The sequence below is a fragment of the Anopheles coustani genome, chromosome 3, assembly GCF_943734705.1.
Source record: "Anopheles coustani chromosome 3, idAnoCousDA_361_x.2, whole genome shotgun sequence".
NCBI classification, from domain to species: domain Eukaryota; kingdom Metazoa; phylum Arthropoda; class Insecta; order Diptera; family Culicidae; genus Anopheles; species Anopheles coustani.
The window spans coordinates 8,276,431-8,295,658 of record NC_071288.1 but is presented as its reverse complement, the minus strand read 5'-3'; the positions used below and the strand labels follow the sequence as shown (position 1 = coordinate 8,295,658).

Genomic DNA, 19,228 nt, shown 5'->3' with positions numbered 1-19,228 from the left:
TCTAGTGGTGAGAGCGCAGAGCGTCCGGCAGGATATTTGTGCGGAACGCGGCGAACTGATTGTTGTGCATCAAAAGTGCTATTTAGTTCGCTGGGTTGTTTTTTCTCTCTTTTCTGTTTATTGTTCAAACCCTCCACCACTATTTGCAATTTGTTCTTCAACACGCGCGCGAGCATGTCGATGCGGACAAAAACAGCGAACCAAAGGACAAACAATTCGTTGGAAAACAGAAAAGAGCCGGCGACAACGGTGAGAGGGAGAAAGGGAGAGAGCGCCGAAGGGGGGGGGGGGGAACAGGCGAACAAAACATGACAAAACAGAGCACAGTTGTTGGGTGGTGGTGGTGGTGGTGGGGGGAGTGGGGGAAAGGAAAACCCCACGTCCCCAACCGGCGCACTCTTCTAATCATAAAAAAGCAAACCAAGACGACCAGGATTGATCTCGGTCTGCACGGGATTGATTGTGAAGCGCATGCAGCATCCGTTTGCATGTATGCACGCTTCCCGTCCGACAACGACGACTCCTGGAGGACAATGCTTACATTTGTTTTCGTCCTTCCGTGCGGCAATCGTCTTCGGGTTGGAAGCGGGCAAGAGCCTGACGATGCGTTGTACTTTCGCCCGAGTTTTCCTAGCCAAGACGGTCCGCTTTCTCGGGGCATGCTTGTTGGGGTTTTTATCCACCCCCCCTCTCACCCGTTTCACCCTATTTTCTTCAGCTTCCCAACGCTCGCCGCAGAACAAGGGGAAGGAATGCATCAAGAAATATTCCTGCATTTTACGATTATTGCCGTTCTTGAAATTGATGTTCATTATCTCAAGGCAACCACCGGAAATGCACCGGAAGGGAAAACCAGCGAAATCCAACCAAACTACCGCCCAACCGGTGAAGGTCAGCTTCGTCCTTCGTGTGTTCATGTGTGTGTGTGCCGTTTGGAAGTGCGTTTATCCTTGCGTCACATCTACGACACTGCGGGGATGATTGTGGGTGGATTACGCCCCCGACTTTGATCCTACCATTACTTGCCATCGGTGGAATAAAGTGGCAGCAAAAGTCACCCGAGGGTTGCCGAGTCCTCCGTCGTCCTTATGTGACCTACTTACATTCTTCCCCAGCGGACAACTGGCCCTACCGGATGCCATAGTAATCATTACAAAAAGGGAAGGAAAAATCTAAAACTAAATCCGGCGCGCGGAAAAGCGTGCGGGCCCGCCCGGGTTCATTTCGCCGCCGTCAATCAGTTTCTAATTGTGCTAGGTCAGTGTCACGGTCTCGAACATTGTTATCGTTTCTGACTCACTGCGCATTGACGATGGCGAACTCGTCGACTGGCCCAACGGTAGCAAATACAGCAACTGCCGGCGCGGAAAAACGTTTGTCCGATGGAGCAAGTGTGAGAGCGCACGATGGAGCGAAGCCGGGATAAAAATCAAAAATTCATTTTTGGATTTCAGAAAAATGACATATGTTTTCTTAAACTACAAGATGAAACTAAGAAATGACCCAAAAACTAGAGCCCCCGTTCTTCCAGGTTCTGAGAAACAGCCCGTCAAAGTCAAGATTTGTGAAAATATTGCGTGAAAAATTGAAAAAAATCCATCAACTTTGAAGGTCTGTAACTCCTATAGTAATGGTCGGAATCGAATTTCAAGTAGAGTTTTGGAAAGCTATATTATCATGCTTTAAAATTGTTGACAGTTTAAGTAAATTGAAATTGAAAGTCACAAAATATTAAGCATTGTTTCGCATAACTCTATGAATTTTTTTCAATTTTCTGTCTTTAACCTTACGCCATCGCTAAGGATTGTGAAAGATTGTAATATGATGCATACCCACTTATAGTCTAGAATGTTTTGTAACAATAAATGATAGGTTTTTTTGCGCATACGCGCGCATCTGTACGTCATTCTGTACTTTATATGTGAAGCTTATAGTTTATCACCTACTAGGCGTCTCCATCATGCCATATGCAGCATCATGTGTGGTAAGAAATATATGAAATTGTCATTCAATCAAATATAGGTAGATGATCGTATCGTTAAAATGTGAAGCAGGGTAGTGGTTGAACATCACGTGAAAGGGAAAAGACAAGCCAAGTCAATGGCAAAGAATGAAATTTGGTTTGGCTTGCTTTGAATGTATTAGGTCGCTTTTTCTTGTTCTTCAGCTCACAAACTCATCTGTTTATACCCAGAATTCCTCGGAATAATGTACCCTACACTAACATTTTGTTCTGTTTGTACCCTTACCTGTAAAAGTTGAAGTTAATCTTCAAGAGTTGGTGAATCACACTGCATGTAGAATAATTGAAATGCAAAAAGCAGAAATCTTGCGGCACCTTTCATCTTCTTTGTGTGATTCACTAAGCGTCGTATTATTGCGCTCGTGGGGCATCGACGGATCTAGTAGACACAGCATATACAATCAACCGGTTCATGGTTCCGGAGAAAATACTGCATCAGACAGTGATTTACTAGTATCGGCGTTAACGCCTATCCGTCTTTCGTTCATTAGTGACGATTCAGGTATCATCTGGATTAACTTGATGCCACAAAGTGTAAGGTTTTGCAGGCCAATTGTTATCGAGATTGCGAAAGAGTCAAAAGATAAAGTTATACAAACAGTAGACGAAATCAAAAGCCAAATAGCCAGGTTAGTTCCTTATACAATTAAGCTAAATGAAACAAGTTATGTGGCAGTAAACTATTCATATTACATGAGTTTAATTGATGGAAAAATATTGGCATATTTAACCGACACTCTGTCTATGCAAACATGTTGTATATGTGGTGCAAAACCAATAGAAATGAACAGTGTAGAGCACTTAGAATAGAATCCTGAGAATTTATATTATGGAATATCTCCACTGCACTGTTAGATGGATTTTTCGAATGCTTGCTCCACATTTCGTACAGAATTGGATTTAAAAAATGGAAGGTTACTAAAAAATATAAAAGCAAGTATAATGATCGAAAAAAAATGTATTGGAGAAAAAAATTTAAAGTAGATGAACCAAGGCAAATGGGTGGAAATAGTACGACGGGAAATGTTTGTCGTCGGGCTTTTTCAAACATAGAAAAATTGAGCGATATTTTGCAAATAGAAACAGAACTTATAGAAAGGTTTAGAAATATTTTAATAGCCATTAACTGTTCACAGCCTTTAAATCCAAAAACAATTAGTATATGTTGCAAAGACACATACATGTTTTACATCCATCATTACAATTGGTACAAAATGCCTTCTACTGTCCACAAAGTTCTTGCGCATGTAATTGTCCCAGCACCATTGGGATCCTTAGGAGAGGAAGCAGCAGAAGGTAGAAATAAAATATAAAGAAGGGATAGAAGAGAACACGTCCGTCAAATGTAACGAGAATTCAATATTAAAGACATTTTTATGAGAGCATTAAAATCATCCGATCCATACATTTCAACAATATCTCTGGCTAAATTGTTTAAAAATATAGATAGATTACAGCTCCTCAAATAGTAATAGTCCCTTGCCAATTCAAAACCAAGAAGATAATGGTACAAGTTCAGAATATTCAGATAGTAGCTCTTCGTTAGGAGACGTTATGTCCGCGTTAGATGCTTTGAATATCAATTATATTCCAGATGACAATATTTTGAATGAAAGTTTGTAGTAAATTTAGTTTGTTTTGTATCAAACTTAAAAAAATCTTTAAGTTAATATAAAAAAGAAAATTGAAAAAATAATGCACCCATAGAAAATTCCTAAAATTTGTGGATTTTGTAGCGCCACCTGGCGGGAATGTCCTGAAACATCATAATTGCATGTAATATAATAGTATTACACGATATTACAATGAAAAAATTGCAAAACATTTGATTCCGAATTTTATCCCGTCAATTTGCTCTTTTTGCTCCATAGTGGAGCGGCCGGGACAAAATAGGCTGTCAGTCGTCTGTGCCGGGGGTAGGAAAAATCCGGGCACAGAGGGAAAAAGGGGTGGGTGGTGCAAGCGAGCCAGTTATTCCCGGTTTGTTCTCACTTCGAGTGTGAAATTGATTTGAAACTGGAAACGTGCCCGTGTCTATCATTTCATTATGAAGGGTTTGCTTTTTTCCTTTCTTATTTTCTCGCCTTCGGCCCGCATTCTACCGGCATCAAATGAAGCCGCCCAAGCCAGAACGAACCTCCCCCCAGCACACAGGGGCAATCGCACATACATACAAACACAGCAACAGTGCTTTCGCTTCGGGTTTCCTTCCAAGGTGTTGGGTTGGTGTTTCTATTATTATTATATTTAATGCTGTTTACTTCCACCCAGCCCGTCGGTGGGGCTTTTCCGGTACATTGGACTCCTACCGTTCGCTGTGTTTCCGTGGCGTCAGCTTTTCCTCCCGTCCCGTCCCGTCCCGTCCCGTCCCGTCCCGTCGCAGCCCCGGGCCCCATTACAAACATATCGATTACGATATGGGCTTTCTCGCGAACAACACCGATAAGTGACGACGATAAGGGTGAAACCATCCCTCCCGTGGAGAGAAAGAAATAGAGAGCGAGAGAGAGAGAGTGAGAGAGGTAAAAAGTGAGGGAGTTATTTGCCATGGGAGGAAGTTTTCCAGGACCGATCCAGGCATGAAAATGGTCGGATTTGTCGGTCGGTCGGCGGTTTCGGCGGCGATGACGCTTGCACGGGGAAGGGGGTTGGTCGGGTTGTTATTTGATAAGGCAATTTTCTGCGCTTGTGCTCTATCGTTGCCATATAGCCAAAGATCCCATGCATGCATCAGGGCCGGTCGTTATGCACGCCAAGGTCAGCCCGCTCTCGTCGTCTTTTTTGAGGCCGTGCGAAGGGGAGGGAAAATGAAAATATTGCCAACGCTTTTGCCGGAACGATTTCCGGGAATCTGGAAGGCAACTTTGAAAGCATCCCCGCAACGACACCAAGGCAAACGCATCCGCCGGTTACTCGGTACGATTCCGTATCAAACGGGGGTTTTTTGATTGCCAGAGCATCGATTTATGGACAGATGGAAATATCGTCCGGGAAAAGCGTTTGCTTCGTGATATTGAGGCAAAACTCCCCTCGAAAGAGAGCATCTTTAGCGGGTTCCTTTAAATTCAGTTTTGGAATTTCCTGTAAAACGTTATGTCGGATTCAGATGAAACGTCCTTGCGATGACTGAATGAATTCACATTAAGAATCTCAATTGACTTTCAGAGGCTGGAAAAATTACCCATGCTTCCTTGGAGAATTTCTGTAAAAGAACTCAGAAAAAAGAATGTTTCTATCGTAAAATAAAGAACAATTAACTAACAAATCGGCAAGAGAACAAAGGATCAATAAGTCCAATGCTTTCTTAAAGTTGTTGTTCATCGGCAATTGTTGTTTGTTGAACCCCACGACGGAGCCAACACCCTCCAGCTGAGCCAATATTATATTCACACTCATTACAAGCAAAAAAAAAAGTGCAACCCATACATCTCCGGCGGCTTGTTTGCGTTAAACTCATTAATTTCTGCCAAATTGTTTGTCCAACAACTCTTTCGTCTCGCCTTGACAAGGATGATCGGACGTGTTAATTCCTTCTGACAGCCAGAGGTCCTACTCCCTCCCCCCGTCCCCACGATCATGACGTTCAGACGACGTGCGAAAGCCAGTATTGATTCAACACCATCGTTAATTTAAAGCAAACACATGTCGCACCACTTCGCTTTCTTTCGCGATACTAATGAGGCCGGACCGGGGTAAGATCACCTCCGAACGGGGAAGCCGAGAAAGGACAGCATTTACGGAAAAAAGTTGACTCACCAGCTCCTTGCGAACCGATCGGTTCGGTTCCGATCACGCCGTGGTGGGCCACGGTTTGGGGCGGATCCGACTTAATATGCGCAGCACGCATTGTTCCGAAAGGGCTTTCGACTCTCGGCGGTGCTAATGTTACATTCCCACCGCGTGCCTTTTGGCGGTGTGTGTGTGTGTTCCACCAGAATCTCCGAAGGGAAACAGGGCCCGGCCGGTTGTTATCGGAGTTCCAACCACGATGGAGGGGAAACGATGCATCATGATTCGCCCTTTTCCTCGCCGGTTTTTCACGATCGTCCTTCATGATCGCCAGGGTTGGGTGGCTTGGGTTCGTTTGCATTCAGCAACAACAGCGAAGGCGGTGTCGGATAGACGCGAAGCATTTAAAAACCAATTGCGAATAAAGCCGTAACGCGCTCGTCGTGCATCGGGCTGCCGTTTAGCCTCGCGGCGATGTTATTAGCTCGGATGCCAATTTTCCTACGCTCCACCCAACGTGCCGGGAGAGACGGTAAAATCATCATCATCGTCGGCGCAGACCGGAACTTGGCACCAGCGAAGGCCACCAGCTATGACGGAAGAGTCCTTTCATGGAAAAACGCGGCAGAAGGTCGATCGTAATGGGCGTAAAAGTTGTTCGGTTCCTTTGGAAGGCGAGGTTTCATGTGAAAATACCTCAAAATCCGCTTCGCTGAAGATTCTGCTGAGCAGAGCCACGACAGACGAACAAGAGAACCGAATGAGGCTTTACTTTCTTAAGTCACTCGATCAAGTTCAATCAATTTAGCGACTGTATGATCACGAAAAGTGTACTCAAGTTCAATGCCAATGAAGTTTAATGGCTTAATAAAAAAAGCTGAAAATAAAAACAACTTGCAGGTCATTCTCGAATCGCATTCGTTTCGAGTGTCACTTTCCAAATATAAGATCTTAAAATAATATTGATCGAGTGATGTTTACAATTGAGAAGCGTGAGTCTTGACGAGAAATCCTTCGCCATAAATACGTTTCGCTGCGAAAACATTCCAACCTGGCGTCTTTTAACAACTTTGTGCTCAATGTTACAAGCAGTGCGTTTTCGTTGTACAACATTTAACATTTATTTGAGCACCATGTTCAAGCAGCTGCAGTTGCTGTATCGAGCAGAAAGCGTACAACCGCAACGTTTGCTTTAGCATTTCATTTTTTTACACTTTTAAACCACTACACCGGGCACAAATTCTCACCCATACAACCAAACCGAACGTTGCAAACCACAATGGGGGCCTGACATTTATTTACTGTTTCATACGATTTCAATGATAAATCGCAACCCCCAACCTGAACTTGACCCTTTGCCGTGCATACCAACTTCGTCGAGAGGCCATTTTCTGTTCGATTCTCGTCGGGAAAGCTTTGCGCTCCAGTTCCCCCACAACATTGGCCGGGTTTTTTGTGGTCACTCAAAATTCATCTAACGACCGAACCGAACCACTCTCGCATCCCACGAGCAACCGCCGTTCAGCTTTCGAGGGAGGGAACGATCACATTTTCCAGCCTCCAACCGGCCGCGCGGGTGCGCGACGAAAAGCGCTAAGAAAATGTTTCCCCAGCCCTCTAGCTGATCCGGTGCGCTCTTACAAGAAATAAAATACTCCGCACAACATTGATCATGCATCACGATTGGTAAATACAACAATCGCCGAGTAAGGGGAGCAGAGGGTGTCCGGGCCTCCCCGTTCCCTTCGGTTGGTCCAAGATCGGGCAGGTGGAGATGAAGGAAGGGTGCAACGGATTCGCCCGTGCACAAGAACGGAGTTGACGGCGCAAGAAATGAATCAATGCGCGGAGCAAAAAAAAATGAAAAACAGGTTTATTAGCTTTACTGTTTTTGAGCCTTTGCTCTGTGGGCTTTTTTTTCTTCCTTCTTCAAACCATCACGTTCTGAAACGGCAAAAGTTGCAGCAACAGCAGCGAGTTGCTTCGTACGATTGTACGAGAAACAGAGAAAAAAAAAACACACAACAACAAACTTTTGCGACGTCTTCGGCCAACAGAGCTAGACACAGCACGGCCCGAAAGCCTCGGCGCAGCACAGAAGCTGCAAGCAAAGGTCGAACCTCCAGTCGAGTGGCTCGGTCCGGGGATCGCAATTGTGTGTGATTTGTGAGGAGAAAAATGGAGTGATCGTCTGGAGTGAATTGAAAGGGGCGGGGGGGAGGGACGGATGGGCGCGGTGCCACGATGTGGGAAGAGGGCAGATCGTGAAGTCGCTGCTGGAATGCTTACAAGCGGGGAAGGGCCAACCTCCCTCCGAAACCGAACCTTCCGAAGGGAAAAGGTTAATGATCGTAACGGGGTGGCATTATCACCACATTTGGTGCATTTGGCCGATGGCGGCAGATCGTTGCATCCCTCAGGGCCGGTTTTCCCTCCCGAAAAAAGCAGAAAAGCAACGCACCGCCAAGGTGTCGCAAGGAATTTGAAGTGAAAGCAACATCCCTGCGACCGCGAGCGTGGAAGTGCCGTTTAATTGACTTTATTAATTCTTGACGGAAGAAGGAAGAATTCAACATTAATTCATTTTACAATGAGAGAGCTTGAATGGGACCTTTCCTTCCCGAAACACTTCGGACGGTCGAGCAGCAGAAGACATCTCGAGCAATGACAAAATGAAAAACCTCGAAGGGAAATTTCAAAAAGGTTTCCTGACCAACGCCAAAGGTCGCTGCCAACGTTGGGCGGGTTTCGGTTCGGTTCTTGTTTTCGCTCTTCACCACCTTCAAACGTTGGACTCGTTCCAACAATTTCGCGTACTCAGCTATTTTGTCGCCGACCGTGGCAAAGGGAGTGAGATGAACCGAAGGAACGGGGGAAAAATGCCAAGAGGATACTCAGAACGATCTTACGATGCAACGAGAGAACGCAACGGAACTCCTTCACCAGCACCACCAACAACAATAAGAGCAACCGTTCGCGTTATGCATGGCGAAGATAAAGGATTTCTTGTGTCTTGTTGGTGCATTTCCTCCCGCTGTTGTTTTTTTTCCCGGGCCGTGTAGTGTATTGACCAACCTTAAACCGAATTATACTGATTGCTGGCCGATGGCGAATGTGGATGCAGGCGGACATGCGTCGCAAAAAAAAAAGTAAAGTAGAATAAAGTAAAACAGGACCACTCATACGACATGCGATCATCAGGCGGCGGACCGGCGGCGTCGAATTTGTTCGTCACGGCAGCCGATGCCACGCGGGATGATTGATTACTTTTCCGTAACGCATCTCCCGAACAACCAACTTGTGGGTCTGTGTGTGTATGTGTGTGTGTGTGTGTGTTAGTCTGCAGTCGACGGAATAATTGCGTGTGCGATTATTACAACCGAAAAGGGGCTCATTTCGGGGTTAGCCGCCATCGGAGATGATGATCGTGCGTCTTGGAGCGAGTGATAAGACAACGGGACCAGTCCCGAGGAAAGGAAAGCGCGGTTCGAAGTTGAAGAAATTCATTTCGACAGCTTCGAGGAAGGTAAACAAAATGGAAACTAATTTAACAAATGCTCTTAGCGCCACCGATCCCCGGCTGTACGCTAGGGGTTGAAGGTGCACCTGCGCGGAGTTCGACGTGACACCGGGGAGTAATTGTCCTCTCGGAAACAATTTACCAACCCCGGGAAGCAAAACCGCAAACCCGAAGCGATCATGCAGAATCTTATTATCGTAATCTGCTGTCTTAAGACTCGGACTCCAAGCACGACGCAAACAACTTTGTCAATTACGACATCTCCTGAAGACCGTCGAGGGTGCATACACTCCAGTATCGGCGAACCCCAACGCGATACGGAACCATCCTTCATCCGTTTTCGGAGCACCCTGCATCGCGAAGGGGCGTCGTGAAGCGATAAAAACCCGAAAAAAACGCTCCCAACTCACAAGATTATAGCTATTTAATCCATTTATTTCCTCGCAGAACTCGCATTCGAAAGATCAAACGTGACCTTAATCCCTTGCCTCGCGGCCCGCGTTGTTTATTTTGTATGCAGAGATGCAGAGATCCACAAGTGTGTCCGCGGTAAGACCCTCGGCGCTTGATGAGGGTATGCCGTGACGTCTGAAGAATTCGCGACTTCGGGGAGTATTGATGTGTGTGTGTGTGTGGAGAGAGATTAAAAAAGAATCAAAAAGTAGCTCAAAGGCGTCGTCCACCGGTCAACATTGTTGACCCTTTTTCGGAAAGAGATTTCGCAAAAAAAAACCCGCGCTGATGCGGGGCTTCTCCGGGACGACGGAGAGACGTCTGCCAACCGTGACTACTTAGCTGCAGCAGGTACCCCCATCCTGCCCCCACCCAAGGCGCCCACACGCCCTCTCCGATCCTCTCCACCAGCGACTGAAGCCGGTTTAAGGCTCCAACGCGTCCGATTCAAGGTTTTGCTCGGCGCGTCCGGATCCGGAGGGGTTAGTCCTCCCATGGATGTCTCGATCCCTTGTCAAACCCCTTGTGCACCGGGTTGGAGTGGACCGAGCGCAACTGCGAGTGGACAGAAAGCGAACCAAACCAGAAATGAAATAGATCAGACAGCATACAATTATGCTCGTTTTTCGACGCACTCGGCGCAGCGTCTCGGGTGTAAGCTTCGTTTTGCTTCCGACAGCCGACAGCAGTAGAGTCCCAGCCAGCCAAGGAACTCCGCAGCACTGAAGTGGGCGTGAAAGCGTATACACATTGTCGAATGCCGAATGGTTGCCAACGGCGATTCCTCCCCGTCGTCGCTCGGCGCAGAGCGGGGAAAACGTCTGGCGTTGTCTATCAAGTTCACTCCGGTGGAAAACAACTCGCGAGCGGCGGTAAAAAGAGTCCCGATCTCGATAAAGGAGCTGGGCAGGCAGTGTTTTCCGCGAACCTTCCCCGTTCCCCGGGCGGTTGGGAAAATTTGTTATTGCTCTCTATTGCTGAAATGTTGTGCCACAACGCCACATTGACAGTCAATGAAATGCAATAACGTGCGGTAGATTTATGTGCTCGTCCGACGTCTCGGCATCGCTGGCAGGACAGGACGGGATCAATCCGTGGATTTGGAACTACCCCGGATGATCGCTGATGGACAATTGAAGGCACTCCGGGAACCTTCAGCGCTGTCACACGGAGTGAAACCATTTCAAGCGCCAGTGCATTAAATGCATTTGGAGTATGAATCCTGCAGGCAGTGAGATAGATACTGCCTTTAAACCCTTTAAGAGATGGAACACGGGAGTTGCGATTGTCAACCTAGAGAAAGGTATTAGAATTTTGGAACTTAGAATTTAGAAAATAATTCAATATCTGAATATCTTAATATCACAATATCTTAATATCTCAATATCCCAACATAAATTTAGTTCCCACACGCGCTTCCATATGTCTGTTTTAATTATAGAAACAGTTAATGTTTGTATCTGAAATCAATTTTATTTAATTAATTTACATCCACCAAAGGGTTGGTGCCGTTGGAAATCCTGTGAAAACGGTCAACACCAACCGGTATTTTTCCTCCACCCAACCGGTGTATTTAATTGAAACATTATGATGAGTGTTATTGTTTCCTTGCAACCGGAGGTCCGCACCAAAAATGGCGGTAAGCAATGCTCAATCAGCGGTTGGTGACTGCTACGGTCCCTCGGGGACACACTGGATTCCCCGCGATGTCGAAGCTATCGCGTAGATCTGCTGGGTGGAAGATGGTTCCCGTTCTACCCCGGGCTCCCAAACCTCTCTGCCCCTTGCTCCTAAAACCTCGCGTCTAGCACATAAATTAAGCCTCCACTACTAACTGTCGGGCTCCATCCGTCCAGCCATCGTCGAAGCCATTGAGGAAATCACACATACACACACGCACACACAGTTAAACCGTGGCATGTTGTGGTCTTGCCATCCGGTGGCCGCGTGTTCGGCTTGCTGTGCTACCGGTCATTTACAATTGCTAAAATCAATTTGATTGTAAATTTTGTTTCCACGGGTCTCCATTCCTCTCGGTGCCCGCTCCCTTTCGCCCGCCCGCCAGAGGAAAGCACACACATACCCGTACCCGCACCAGTTGCACATTTTCACGTAGAAGTAGAAATGAATCGAATGGCAAATAAAAAAAAAATCCAAATGGGAAGAATACTTCAACCCGGGGACAGCTGCACGTGAAAAACGTAAATAAACATTCCACAACACACGTCCGTGATCGGGATCTTCTTCCACCGGGCCACGTTATACGGGGCGTCCTCCAACCGAAAGGAGGCAAAAACGAACCCGGCAACGACTATTTCGGTCATTCGAGAAACGACAAGGACACCAGAAGAATGATGAGGAGTTTGCAAAAAAAAACACACACACACACCGCGAACTCGTCTGTAGGAGGAGGAGAGGAAACGTTAAACGGGATTCAATACCGAACTGACCGATGGTGTGGAGCCTTTTTTTTGGGAAAATTTGTGCATTTTGTTGCTATCGAACGTTGGAGTTTCCTTGAGCCCTTTTTTTTCGACGCAGTTGGATACCCACACAAACACACCCTCATCGGATGGCGTGGCAACTTTCGGGCAGCAGGCAGTGGGCCGGCGGGGTGGACACGGAAGTGCCGCAGACAAATAACACACGCGTTGATTAAGTGCGACGTGACGCGATGCTCATATTCCAGATGCACCGACGGCGGTGGTCCGACGACGGATATGCATGTATCAATCATCATCGCCACGGCGGTGGCCAGTTGCGTCCATTGTGGTCAGCGCCGAAGGCTGGCTGGGGAGGGGGGAGGGTGAAGACCAGTGCCGTTTGCAGTTGTTGCATTTTATTTATTTTGATTTGCCTAGATGCATCCGTGTAAGCTGACCGGCGGACAAGCCCGTCACAAGACGGACGACGGGAGGATCGAACGTTCGTCTTTGGCGAAGAGAAGGGACGACACGATCGATCGGGGTAACGTGAAACGGCTTCAGGAAAGTCGGTGCATCGTACCGAGCAGCAGGTTCAAGTCAGTGCGCCGCAAAATGCTACCTCAACTTGTTCGCCCCGCGGGGGGAAAACGGGGACGAAAATAGACCGATCTCGGGCGCAACAGTGTTGCGCTTGGTTGCTGGCTGCACATTGGGTGCTAAATTTAGCGGGTGGCACATACACCGCACATGCAGGCAAAGTGCATCGCACAGTTTCGATAATTTTAGTCCCGCGATTGGGAAGCGAAATCGAGCGTTCGCGGACGCGATAGTTGATCATCGAAGTGGACGTCATTCGGCGCACCAGAGAGCCTTCCGAGCGCCCAATTTCGGGGTTCAGTTTCATCGATCATCCATCGTTCGTTGGTTTGTGACAACGAAATACAGAAGTGATCAGAACGAGCCTTTTTGTATCGAAAGGTTAGTGGCTTCGTTCGTGTCTTGAACTTCCCGGCAACAACCTCAACATCGTCTTGTCATCGTCATTTATCCGCCTTAGTCCTCACAACCACCGGTCCATTAGCGGGCAGCAAGAAGCAAGCGCAACCCCTTTTGTCGCCGCTGAATAGACACATTCCGTGTCAACCAGATGTAATCCCGACATGCGCACCCGAACCCGGAAGAACCAGTTTGATGACACTCGGACTCTCTCCCAGCGCGCTCCGCTTAATATCCTTTCCAGTTTCGCGTCTTTGTGTCCACGTCCGTTCCCGTTTCGTGTGCCGTTGGAACGAATTTCGATAATTTGCATACAATAATCAAATTATTCAAATACGCTTTTAATTGAATTCCAGCACTCGCGAGAAAAACGGATCTAAATTACGTTTTAATTTGTAGGAACCGATTGTCTCTCCCCGGGAAGAGGATGCGCGCTCGGGCACGTTCGCCCTGCGGGGAAAAAACAAAACAGGAAGATAAACGAGGAAGGGTAGAAGAAAACGTCAGCTAAGACGTAAGCAGCAACTCACACACACACACACACACACACACACACACACACACACACACACACACACACACATGTGCAAGAGGGCATGAATGAGTTGCTGCGGAAATGCAACGCGCCTCATTTCCATTATCTCTGCTGACGAACTTTTCCCAAAACCCCCCGGTGAAACTGGTCGAAACGGTCAGGACGACTATTAATAATTTTCTAATTAGTCGAAATACCACACGTCACAGAAGTTCCAAAAGAAGTCTCCTTCCCCCTTGGCCCACTCCCCAGCTGAGCCTGTTGCACTTTCGATGCACCACCACTTTCTAGCAGATAATGTCGAAACGTCGGGCACTTCGGGATGATCTTTAAAAGTATTTGCGCGGCGTTCGGCCTTATGGCATCCATCAGAGCTTACTTTTTGACGCGGTTCTCATCAGTCTTGGTTGTGTGTGTGTGTGTTTTTTGCACGTTTCTTGACACTAAGAGTTTGACGCCAAGCATCGTGTGGGAAGAATGATTGCTTTGCAAGAAAATGTAGCTGTCAAAATAAGATTTCAAAATAAACACTCATTGCTATAAACACTCAAAGGGAGGAATCTCACATGCGGACTACAAAATTGTTCCTTCCGATTTATGACACCGGGTAAGGCCTTGATTAAAGTACGCGTACGCTGTACGGTGACCCTTCCGTACCGGATAAGTGTGATATACTTTTGACAAACCCCAACGGGATTGTCGCACAATTGTCTTCCACTGACTCGCACAACCACCACAAAAGAACCCGAAAGGACCCCGGAGGTGTCGGTGATGTAATGCGCGTTTGTGTTTTCACTTCCGAGGTGCGGCCCCGGACCCGCCATTGACTGGCCGTCAGGCGGAACGGGCTTCACAACGGGCGAATTGACCTTTACCGATTAAGGGTGCCAGGTACGGTTAATTCCTTGTCGTGAAATCCGAGGAACGTCTTGTTCGACGTCGTCGGCACCGCTGCCCGGCAGAATGGCAGAACAATCGGATTAAACGCCGCCAAAGCACGGAGGGGGCCTCGCTTTTGTCCGCGATCCTGATGATTGAGATCCTTTTCATTTCGCCACAAGACGCGGACACTGGAGACCCTCTCGGTTCGTTCGGTTGACCACAGATGCAAAAACTCGCTCGTAGAAGTGCATCCCAGCGTGAAATGAGCTCTTCGAGGGGGCCAAAAATGTCGCACGGCGAAATGTGTCCATTAGGGCCACGGCCGGCCTGCAGATCTCTATCGGTTGACGGTAAATGACTCAATCAACACCGTTGCGCGCCCAACGCGACCGGCCGGGCGATGCTGCGACCGAGGATTTATGTGTGGCGTAACCTGAGCCATCACACATTGCCGCTACCACGACAACCGAACGCCGGCCGAGTCGTGGTGTCTCGACCAACGCTGGGCGCGCGTTCTTAGGGACTTTTGCGAACTCGCTCAGTAACTCGAGCGTACACAATTTGGTACGCAAAAACGGCGAGAACCGGTTGCGATCACCCGAAGTGCATCGACCAGCACTGCCAACCACACACACACACACGAGCAAGAAAAAACGACCCAATATGACATTTGATATTGCGCCCCATACGCTCTCGAACGGATCGGAGCGTACACATCGATAGGATGGAGTCCAGGGTAGCGCCAAAAATAAACCCCAACAACCATCGCCATCGAAAACCGGCCGAAGTATGTGTATGTATGCCTGTTCCCATCCACAGCCCATCATAAACGCTCATTTAAGACATTAAGCTGAGTCGCTACTAATGTGCACCTTCCTGTACCGCGCCGAACTCAATCAGCGAACCAGCTAACGAACCTGTCCCTCGATAATGCCACGTAATAAGTGGGTTTCGAAGTACGTACGATCGCGTCCAACCCGCGCGCGGAGATCCTTGGCCACATTCCAGGCCTGACGCCAGGAGTCACAAGTCACCAACCCAAGCGCGCACGTGTGCGGCATATTCGGAGGAGCAGGCAAGACTGGGGTGGAGATCTTGAATGCCTTTTCGGGACACCTTCACCGATTCGAGCGAGAGGGGAGTCGATGATTCTGGCGAATGTAAATCCTCCCCACGGGGACCGAAACGAGAGGTCATTCGCGTGTGAAGCTGCGAAAGATGGGACTACCGGTTGCTGCATGGGACACTGCATGATTTACGATGATGGTTGACACCATAATCAATCAACTGCCAACTAGCGAAACGCATCCTTACAGCCACACGCATCCCCGCCTTCGGTCCGACCCCGACGAACCTGTTCTAGCCTTAGGCCCGTCCGGTGAGTTCCACGAGTTACATTTCCCGCACCGCAAACACTTGCACGGTGTGTCATTTTACCGGGCTGTCCCTTGACACGGAGCCGGTTAGTTCCCGTTCCCCGCCAAGGAGGACTTCTACTTCTAACGACAGTTTTTGCCATCCACGCAGAGAGGGCAAGGAAAACAATTAACCCACACACAACCAATCCCTTGATTCCTCGAAGTTCTGAAGTTCTGTAGTGTCTTTGCTAAGTGTTGCTACTGGCGAAAGGCCTTAAGGCGCCTCTGGCGATTCCGAATTACCACCAAATCGTAGGCCAAGGGGTAGGAGGTTTCGCGCACGATCGCATCAACCCGGACCCCCCTCTGATCCTTCGCTTGACCAACCCTCCTCCTCCCTACGCCAAAAAAAGTACGAACGGAAAGATGCGTACTGATGGCTAATCGTCCTCTCGTGCAGGAAGCAACGCCATTGCCGCCAAAGTGTTTCGGGGTTGCGTGCACACTTTTATTTAGCATACGGAAAAATTTAATCTTTGACTACTCTTGCACTCTACCGCCCACTTCCCTCCACCTTCCCCGCAAACCCCCTTTGGTGCACGGGGGAGGCCAACAGTATAACAAGTAATAATTGCACAAGTGGCCCTAACGTTGAGCGGGCAATTTTGTGATGACCGCTCGACCCGGGTTGTTTGCTCCGTTTGCACACGATGACACCCCGTTTCCCCCGCCCCCTCCCGGGGGCCTTGGAAAAACGTTTCTTACATGTACAATTGTGCAAATACTTGGAAGACAAATACCGAAGGCCATAGGAGCGCTAACGATCCGTAGCTAAACTCCCGATCGCGTACGAATTGGTCTCACATAAACCAAAATTCTGCGCCACGGAAGCCGGATCCCAACACAACACGCCCATTGATTCCCGTTCGATGGGGTGGGACGGGGGAAAATACAACACCCCATTTTTCCCATTGTGTCCGCGTGACAAGCCGTAACACGCGTTCTCTTGTCCTGCCGCTTGTAACGCCGTAATGGTGAGGCGCTCATGGCACTTTTGTGGCGTTGCGCCTAGTCCAGCTCCCCCACGCCGCCAGGACCTGCCTCTCTAGGCGGGCCGCAACCTGCCAGAAATACCTCCTTGTCCGTCGGGATCCACGTCTCTCTGTCTCTCCCGCAGACAGCAACATTCCATTTCTGTATCGTGCCGTTCCTTTCGCGTCCTAATGATTCCGCTACGATGCAACGGGAGAGTGCACTTTGCACGCGGCCAGTAGCGAATGACAAGAAATACCGGTGCGGGCGAGGTCCGGCGGGGGAAGGGCGGCCCCAAAGACGGCGGCGGGACAAGACGCAACGCGGACCGGCAGCAGTTGCTTGAAAGGTTCGCTCGCAGAGAGGTAAATAATTAAATAATATAATTATGGTAATACGATGCGAAAAAAAGGGCTGCTCCGGGACGGGATGGGAAGGAACGGGGGCACGCTGGAAGTGAGACGTAAACGCAAACAGCGTGCAACAGGCAATGTTGGCTAAAGAAACTTAAACGCACACACACACACACAGGCCAGCACATTCCTTGGACGGGCCGCACGCAGAGGGCACGAGGAACAAACAAATGCAGCCGTGTCTCGCATGCGAGTGCAGGAAAGGCAGGAAGAACCGACGCAATAATGCTGCTAACGATCCTCGTTCGCCGGGACGATCTTCCGGAGATGAACGCCTGGTGTCGGTCGAGGCTGAGGCCACTGGCAGACACTCGTAGAAGATTAAACCGGTCTCCGATTCCGGGCAGGAATCGGTGAGCCGCGCAGAACATTGTAAGCGCTTCGGAAGCGTTCATCAGAAAACAATAAAATGTAGCCAGGGCGCGCGTGGGAACGGGTCCTGCCGAGAGGTCCTCGCGTGACGCCTCTTACAACCGGTGCGTGATGGTTCTCGATCTAATTTTCGCGTCTTTTTAAATATGGTGGAGAAAATCTTACACTCTTTCCCATTTTTGAAGTCTGAAGGTTTTGTAATAACATTTGTAAAGTGATCATATCAAATTGAACCCTTAAAGCTTATAGCAGATATGAGAACTTCCTAGTCCCAGTTGGACTAGGTCCAAGAGTACCCAAAAGAATTTTTTTTTGCATGCGTCGGTAGTAATAGAACTTCTGGACTTGGACTTACCTCCCATGTGCTGCGACTCGTGCGGATGAAGCGGTACTCCCGGTGACCGTCGGTGCAGCGTCAGCGCCATGTTGGATGTCCCCGGTGTAGACGCCATCGAGCCGGTGGAGGAGTCGCAGTCGAACGATTTGGGCTGAGAATTATGAATCATATTATGCTTCAGCTCTTTCAGTTCTGACAGCTTTGGTATCTGTATGCTAGCTACCGGCTCCGCTGGTACCTCGCCCTCGTTCAGGGAACGCTGCTCGTCCTGGGTCTGGGCGCGCCGGAGCGCCGTCTGCAGCGCCATCACGCGCTGCCGCTCGGCCGTCAGGCAGCACTTCTCGCAGTGGCAGGTGCGGTACTTGCAGTAGCGCTTGTGCCCCTTCAGCCCGATCTTAAGGCCATGGTTGCGGCAGCGGGCGCAGTTCGGCGGCGTCCGCGGGTTCAGCGAGTTGTTGCACGAGCTGGACGCCCCGCTGCCGTCCGCGCGCGAATCGTACCCGGAGTCGGACATCCCTTCCACCCAGCGGTCCTGCGACACCATCCAAAGTGCACAACGCAACCACGCGCTCGGTGGTTCCCTGCGAGTGTGAGCCGAGAAGCGCCTGGGCGGGCGCTTGCGAACCTTAGTTGGGAAAGATTGACGTAGCGCTGGGATCGCAGAGGGATACCCAAGACTTGTGCCTTCAGCGGGCGTGCACGGTTCCGCTGGGAAAAGTGCTGGATCGACTAGTCGACTAGCAAAACTTCTTTGTCTCTAACTTTCCTCCTAACCAGTTGCTTGCTCCTCCTCTTTATCTCTCTCTTTTAACTCCTCTAACTCTCTGAAATGCTTTATTTTTCCCTTGCTATACTTCTGTTCTTTAGAACACCACGATTCGATCACGCACTGATAGATAGTTGATTAATTATGCACACTAAATGTCAGCCGATCCCGATCGTCGCCGTTGCGTCTGCGTTAATGTCTGTTTGCTTGCTGGGATTTTCTTCTTCCAACTTCGCAACTACCTCTGCTCAGCTTGGATGTTCCCTTCTTCTGGCCTCCTCTGATCTGCCAGTCGGGCCTACACTTGCTACACCTTTGCTGCCGATCTTCACCACTCGATCACCACTGCGCCGAGCACCGCTTGCACCTTGCAGACCGTGGACGAC

General features: G+C 48.9%; 1 protein-coding gene across 1 annotated transcript; it reads right to left on the bottom strand.

Moving 5' to 3' along the window:
* Positions 1 to 1,296: 1,296 nt before the first annotated feature.
* Positions 1,297 to 18,590, bottom strand: LOC131260564 (protein doublesex-like). The gene is made up of 2 exons (XM_058262325.1): positions 18,095 to 18,590; positions 1,297 to 1,355 (listed from the first exon to the last, which is right to left on the bottom strand). Exons 1-2 carry the CDS (start codon positions 18,588 to 18,590, stop codon positions 1,297 to 1,299), a joined length of 555 nt encoding a protein of 184 aa, XP_058118308.1.
* Between the last annotated feature and the right edge of the window lie 638 nt (positions 18,591 to 19,228).